Source organism: Drepanopeziza brunnea (assembly GCF_022702325.1).
Source record: "Drepanopeziza brunnea f. sp. 'multigermtubi' strain 214-2 chromosome Unknown ctg7, whole genome shotgun sequence".
In the NCBI taxonomy this organism is placed as follows: domain Eukaryota; kingdom Fungi; phylum Ascomycota; class Leotiomycetes; order Helotiales; family Drepanopezizaceae; genus Drepanopeziza; species Drepanopeziza brunnea.
The window spans coordinates 153,077-160,671 of NW_027094070.1; the positions used below are offsets into that span (position 1 = coordinate 153,077).

Here is a 7,595-nt window from a genome sequence, read left to right on the forward strand (position 1 = left end):
GCGTGGCGTGGCGTGGCGTGGCATTCTTCCAGAAGGTTGCGGGGGATCCTAGGATGGGATGGTGCGGTACTGCTTTACCGGTAGTAGGTACTGTATTGTATTGTATTGTACCTTCAGTTTATTTTAGTTTACTTTACTTTACTTTACTTTACTTACGTAGGATGGAAGGGGGGAGGGGGTGGAAAGCGCGGGGTAAAGAAAGGGCCTTTTACACGGATACACGGATACACGGATAGGGAGTACGTATGTACGTACGTACGTACGTATTCTTTCCTCGGTATCAAATGCATTGCGTATAGTGAGTGAGTGAGTGAGTAATTTGACTTGACTAATTTGACTAACTTGACGTGACTGACGCTCTGATGCAGAGGAGGAGGAGGAGGAGGAGAAGATGATGATGATGGAAGATGATGATGGAAGAAGACGAGAAAGAAGAGAGAGAGCAGAAGACAGTCAGTGTGCCGGACGAAACAAGACACACACAGCCCACCGCCAGTTTTAATCAATTAACATTTCATTTCAGCTGAGGTGCCGGTACCGGGAGGTGGGTAGGTGGGTAGGTATGCTACGAGCTACGAATAACGATTACGAGTGCGAATGCGACTGCGAGTGGGACTGCGAGTGCGAGTGCGACTGCGAATGCGAGTACGACTACGAAGTACGAATTACAAGTACGAACGAGCTGGTTTCTCGCCGGGTTCAGCTTGACGTTGAAACCTCCCTCGCCAGCGCTAGCTGGGTGGTTCGGTCGCTCGTTCCGATATCCGTGCCTGGGGATCCTTGCGGGATAGGGGATAGGGGATCGGCTCAACAAAAAGGACCGTTCGGGAGGTAGTAGTAGGTCGATGGCCTCGCGGCTTTGGTTGGTAGTGGGGAGTGGGTAGTGGGAGGTGCTTTGAGTATCGATTGTCAGGCTGGCTGCAGATCGATGGGTAGGTAGGTAGTAGGGAGGTAGGTAGGTAAGTAGGTATCTATGTAGGTAGATCGAAAGTCGAAAGTCGAAAGTCGAAAGTCGAAAGAGAAAGGTAGTAAGTATTGTTGTGTGTGGTTTTGTGCCTCTTGATCCATGTTTTCGAGTCGTCAGGTGGGTAGATAACTGTCCTACCTACCCTTCCCCTCTCCCCCCAAGCCTCAACCCTCCACCCTCCACCCTCCACCCTCAACCTCAACCTCAACCTCAACCCTCAACTCTCAACCCTCAACTCTCAACCCTCAACCCTCCTCACCCCTCCTCACCCCTCACCCCTCACCCCTCACCCCTCACCTCCTCACCCCCTCACCCCCACCCCACAGGAACTTGGAAGCGAGAATCAGTACCGTATCCAAGAGCTCGCCATGGCTCCCACGCTTTTCCCGTCTCGGCCGTCCAGTGGTTGATCGTCGCCCGCCGCTGGACGGGGTGGCCAGACCGCTGATGGGTGGGGGCAGCCGGCAGCGAGAGAGAGTATGCATGGACAGGGAGGGGGTGAGGCGAGCAATGGCATGACATGGCAGGGCAGGGCAGGGCATTAATTAGCATGGTATCGGCGGTTGGAAAGGGTTCACGATAAACTTATAAGTAAAGAAAGGGGGGGAGGGGGGATCCAGGGGAATTTAAGAAAAGGGGAGGTGAGATGGCAAGGCCACGACCGGCAATAGGCATTGAGGAATGGGAAGGGGACTCAACTCAATTCCGATAATGCATTAGATAGGTAGGTACGGTACTGTACTGAGAGTCGTACTCCTCCGTTCCCTCCGTATGTATCGGCGACTCACCTGCCTCCTCGGCTATTTGATTCGCTCGCAGCCGGGCATGGATAATGGATATGCAGCTTGCAGGTCTGGCGTCTGTGTGTCTGGTCTCCGGTCTGATCTAATGCAGCGCCCAAGGTGAAAAGGGAAAAGAGGAAAAAGTTAAATTGGGAGAGGGAGAGAGAGAGAAGGCCAAGGAGCCAAGATGCCTAGCTGGACGATCATGATCCTCCAAATGATCCAAGTGGTGAAGTAATCCGGGGAAGAGGACCTACTTTTCCGCATGATTGTGAAGGGGGGGGGGGGGGGAGAGAGAGAGAGAGAGAGAGAGGGAGGTGAGAGACGAGTGGATTGTATTGTGTTGATTATAGTGTAAGATAGTAATGAATGAGTGAGTAAGTGAGAAGTGAGTGAGTAAGTGAGTGTGTGAGTGAGTGAGTGTTCCAAGTCAGTCAGTCTAGAGTCGAGTATTACTACTCAGTCCATGACCTAAAATGCATGACAGCCGAACGAAGTAGTAGTCGTAGTAGTCGTAGTCATCAGAGGATATTGAATAGATCAATAAATATACTCTGAACAGGAATAGTATATATAGTATCACGACGTATAGTTAGTAGTATTAGGTACTCCGCCTAGTACTACTAAGTATTATTATTATCACTCCGGATAGTATTACTCCGTAGAGGATATCCCATCCCCTTTCCTGGTCCCTGGTCCCTGGTCCCTGGTCTTTACTCGACGCACGCCCTTCTCTCTGTGGCCGTCGGGTCCGTGGGTGTGGAGTTTTTGGTTGGTGTGTGGCTCTGTGGCTCTCGCTCGCCCTGCCCTCTACTGTATTTGTAGTAGTACTTACTACGAGGCACGACTCCGGCTCCGACTACGACTACGACTCCGACTACGACTACGACTACGACTACGACTACGACTACGACTACGACTACGATGTGCACTTAGCCAGACCAGACCAGACCAGACCAGACCCAACCCAAACCCCCTCCCCTCCCCTCCCCTCCCCTCCCCTCCCAAAATATCAAACGATCTGAAAAGACGAATTCTCCTCTACCTACCGGTACTCTCCTCAACCCAACTCTAGAGGCGAAGCGAAACCCGGCCTGGCCCTAAACCCTGCCAATCCCAATCCACATCCCATCTTCCAAGGCCACATCTTTTCTCCTCCTCTTCACCCGCTTCCTCTTCCACCTTCTCCTCCTTCCGCTTCGCACTCCAACACTCCAACACTCCAACGCTCCAACACTCCAACACTCCAACACTCCAACACCACAACACCACACCCACTACAAGTCTACAACCACCCCCACCCCCCACCGCTCATCTCCTCCATTCCATCCGTCCATCCGTCCATCGTCCATCGTCCATCCGTCCATCCGTCCATCCATTCTCTCTAATCTCACAGCATTCTTCAATCCTCCTCGACATCGACATCTGCTTCCACCATTGGAGCCTCAATTCCTCGCCTATACCCGTCGCCCCCATTCCTCTCTCGCAAGCTGGTGTGCATTGCTCACACCCTTCTCGTCCCGGAATCCCCTATTGGTCTCGAATCCAACGCCCGTCTTTACATATACCTACCTCGACAGATATACATTCTTGATGAGAGAGCGGATACGGAGATTTGATTGCTGGGAGGCCGCGTGTGGGAGACAACTCTGGAACAATTACCAACGTCCTTGATCGATCCGTAAACTTTGCAACCGCGGAAAGGTTTCTTACAAGCCTTTGGTCTCAGGACCTTAAACCACCAACCGCACGACTCGACGACTCGCACCTTCCCGATCCCCCGATCCCTCGATCCCTCCGATCCGACTTGACCCCGTCTCCCGCCAGAATGGCCGTCGTGCTCAGTTCCGAGGAGAATAGCTACTTCTCCTCGAGCCAGCTGCGACGCTCGCACTCGCAGCCCAAGTTCGTGACGCAGTCTTCGTTCAAGAATCCGTCCAGGTCGAAAAGCAGCAGCAGCTTCCACAAGATCATCTCGCCCTCCGTCTCCGCCGACTCGTCCGCCCCCTCGTCCCCGCGCACCCTGCATGCCGACTCGTCCGCGCCCTCCTACTCCTCGACCCCCGCGAGCAGCTTGTCCCTGGACCATCGGTGCGGCGACGAGGACGACGAGGACCAGATCCTGTTCCCCTCGTACGACCACGTGGGTTATTACGGACAGGTCGAAGACCTGGAACCCCCGGCCAGCCCCCGGACGGGTGACTCCTACACCGTCTCACCAACTTCCAACAGCATATCGACCAATGTGTCGAGGCCCGAGTCCCCGGATCCCATCGGGCATGCCGAGGATGATACCGCGGTGCGGACGCAACCCTCGCGACACGTAGACTACCTCTCGCACAACTGGACGGAGGAGGACATCTGGTCGTCATGGAAGCTGATCGTGTCGAAGCGGAAAGCGTACAATAACAGCGCCCGGCTCGAGAATGCTTCCTGGAGAACGTGGACCAAGTCCAAGAACAAACTCAAGACGGTGTCGCCAGAAACGCTCAATTGGTAAGTCACACTCGTTTTCGGTCATCGCCCAGTGCCATTGGTTGTCCGCTTACCTTTCTCAGGCTCAAGGACTGTGATGTTACTTGGCTGTACGGTCCGCTCCAGACCAGGTCGGAGAAGACGCAGCATTTCACCTCCACGTCTCCTGCCGACAGCAGTCGGATCTCCAAGAGCAACTCATTCTTGCACAAGAAGCCGATCTTGAAAAAGCGGAGCATGTCGGAGATCATGCTTCAGAGGTCCTTATCGTCGTCCTCACTTCTCAAGCAGGCCGCCGCAGCGGTGCAAGCGCAGCAGTCCGGGGATGGGGGCATGTCGCGCCCGGCATTGGGGCGGAGGACTTCCGAATACACAAATCCGTTCGCATCCCGACGGATGAGCAGAGAGATGATTCCGGCCAGCTTGCTCTCTTCCATCTCGTCATCGGGACTGGGAACCCCCGGGACTGGCGAAAAGAAACACATCCATTTCAATGAGCAGGTGGAGCAGTGCATCGCTCTGGAGATGAAAGGGGAAGACGAGGACCCCGTCTCCTACGCATTCCACGACGATGACAGTGACTCGGATGATGGAGCAATCATGATGAAGAGCAACACCGGCCGGAAGTTGCCTCCGCTGCATGGAAAGAGGACGACCCCTGGGCAAAGCTTCACCGCCGAGAGCAAGACCATTGCTATGCTACCCTCGACGACGTTGAAATATAGGTCGGATACACCTGAGCCCCCGGAAACAGCCATGAAGCACAGTAACGGAATGTGGAATGGAACGGAACTGTCACCTTCGCCCTCCCTAGAGACCCTGAGACCTTCCAAACCATCGATGAGGCTGCTACTCGGAGACGATGAAGACGATGACGACATAGACTGGCAACCACCATCGCCTGCCTTTGCTAACCGCAAGGATAGCATGTCTGTGACGCCGGAACGATTTCCAAGTCTGCATACGTCGACTTCGTCGTCAAGCCTGAATGGAGAGCCATCCGGAATGAGACGGACGCCGTCCGGCATGTTCATGCCCTACGAGGAAGACGAGGACGACGTCGTTTCCGAGGGCTTGTTCGGAAAAGTTGTCGATACCGTGAACACGGCGAGGGATATTGCGCACGTCATCTGGAACGTGGGCTGGAGGCGGTAGCTGTTACGGGGACCGCCATCCTGCCATATCCTCCTCTGGCACTGGCTCTACGGGCGACAGGAGCTGACCGTCTTGGGTCATATAATGTTTGCATATATGGATGGCGTACATTAATGGGGGGGGGGGGGGGGCCACTGTGCATAATTCACTTTACAAAATCATGGGGAGGCGGGTTGGGGGGGGGGTTGAATAGGATTTCGGCGTTTTGACAGGTTTCTACTGTTCTAATTTCGGTTTGATGGGCCGGCTGCTGTGCTGGTATTTTGGAATAGGCCGTACGGGATGGGCCGGCCGGGCTGGAGGGGATGTGGGGTCTCTCTCACAGGCTGGCTCGGTGGGTGGGTGGGATGTACTCCAGTGTCTGGGTAGGAGCGCTGGACTGAATTGGAGAGGGATGGGATAGGTTTAGAATCTCACGGTCTTCACCGATGAACAGAGGCCGTAGCGTAAGGCCACGAACGTATCGATCGTCTCCTAGCGTACCTTGTCCGTGCCGGCAGGCGTGTCGGGCGTGTAATGGATAATAATGCCCAAACAAAAGCACATAGATTCAATCAACATCTGCCACTCGGCAAAGTCGTTCAGATTCTCCGTGTGTGTGTCTATATCGGTGGGGGTTCTATTTGGCAGCCGGCTTCTCCATGGGATCTCGGATGCTCATGAGAGGTGGAAGGGAAGGAACGGAAAGGAAAGCGGACGTGAGACTTGGACATGTTCACAACCTCCCCTCCCAACTCCTCACGCCGTGGGTTGAGGATGGCAAATTTCCGCCACTTTTTCAACCTCTTTATTTTTTCATCGGGCATGCCGTCAAGGAGAAGGTGCGGGCCGTCTCCATGGTCTCGGTGCCGGCGTTGTTGTTATTGTTGAGGTGAAGTGCTAGCGCGTTCCCCCCCCCCCGAGGAGGGAAGGGAAAGGAAATATACTTCCATCATGACCGTTGCCAAGACCTCACCCCACCTCCCCCTAGTGCTTGCCCACCCAGTCAGTCCCTACCGGCCCACCCTTGAAAGATTTCTCACTTCTCACCTCGATGCTCGCCCCGTTGGTCGCGGCCCACGATGACGAGGATCTGCAGATCTCGCGGTTGCCTCTGTCTCTTTCTCTCTTTCTCTCTCTCTTTCTGTGTCTGTGTCTGTGTCTGTGACTGTGACTGGTGCACGGCGGCGGGTACAGAGTGGAGTCGGCTCGGCGCTCGCAGCGTCGCAGAGGAGAGATGTCGTACAGTACTGCACCCTACCGATCCATCCACCTCTGATGAGGCCGGCGCCACAGGGTGGACCGGCCTCGGCCTCGGCCGTACGTCAATGGAGACGAGAGTGAGTGCAGGCCGTTGCGATTGCACCGAACAGGCTGGATGGCGTCGGGGTAGCAATGGAAGCAGCACTTGCTCTAGACACCCGGGCCAGGGGGAAGGGGGAAGGGGGAAGGGGGAAGGGGGAAGGGAGAGCGAAGGGGGAAGAGGAAAGGGCATTCATCCGATGCACGTACTGTACCGTCGCGGGTTCATGGCTCGTGTGCATCCATCGGCGTCTGCTGGACATGCTGGACATGCGGGACATGCGGGACATGGCATGTCGGGACTGGCGATGTCTCGATCCCTGGTGATGGCTGAACTGATACAATACTGTACTGTAGTACCTAGTAGATCGATAGGGTACCGCCAGGTGGGCACTTTGTCGCTCATCAGCCACCGCGAGAAGCCTGCTCTTGGCAGTGCATCTCCTCTGTGGGTCTAGGCGGTCTAGGCGAACCGATGCAGTTCTCGATGCAGCTCTCATGCAGGCGGATCACTCAACGTCCGTTGTCGCAAGACGGGCCCGGGCAGCGTTACGTAGCGTTAGCGTTAGCATTAGCGTTAGCGTTAGCATTACTTAGCATTAGCCTGACTTAGCATTAGCCTTAGCATTACTTAGGTAGCCTTAGCCTTAGCCTTAGCCTTAGCCTTAGCCTTGGCCTTGGCCTTGGCGAGCCCCGGATTGGAATTGAGAATGAAAGGTGAACGATTGGATTGAATGACCCAGGTATCTACGATATGCCGCTGTAGCTGTCAACGCAGTCAGATGGGGGGGGAAGGGAGGCCGGTCGACCAACGACACCTTCCAAACACGGCTGTAACAACACATACATAAGGCCTCTCCTGCTGTACCGCCACCTTTCCCCAATGAACGATGACAACAACAACGACGACGACGCCACACCCACTCACCAGCTCC

At 55.0% G+C, this 7,595-nt stretch overlaps 1 protein-coding gene across 1 annotated transcript; it reads left to right on the forward strand.

Moving 5' to 3' along the window:
- Positions 1-3,577: 3,577 nt before the first annotated feature.
- Positions 3,578-5,379, forward strand: L3040_004600 (uncharacterized protein; the record flags this gene model as incomplete). The annotated part of the gene is made up of 2 exons (XM_007287921.1): positions 3,578-4,245; positions 4,308-5,379. The coding sequence occupies 2 exons, from the start codon at positions 3,578-3,580 to the stop codon at positions 5,377-5,379; spliced, it is 1,740 nt and encodes a 579-aa protein (XP_007287983.1).
- Between the last annotated feature and the right edge of the window lie 2,216 nt (positions 5,380-7,595).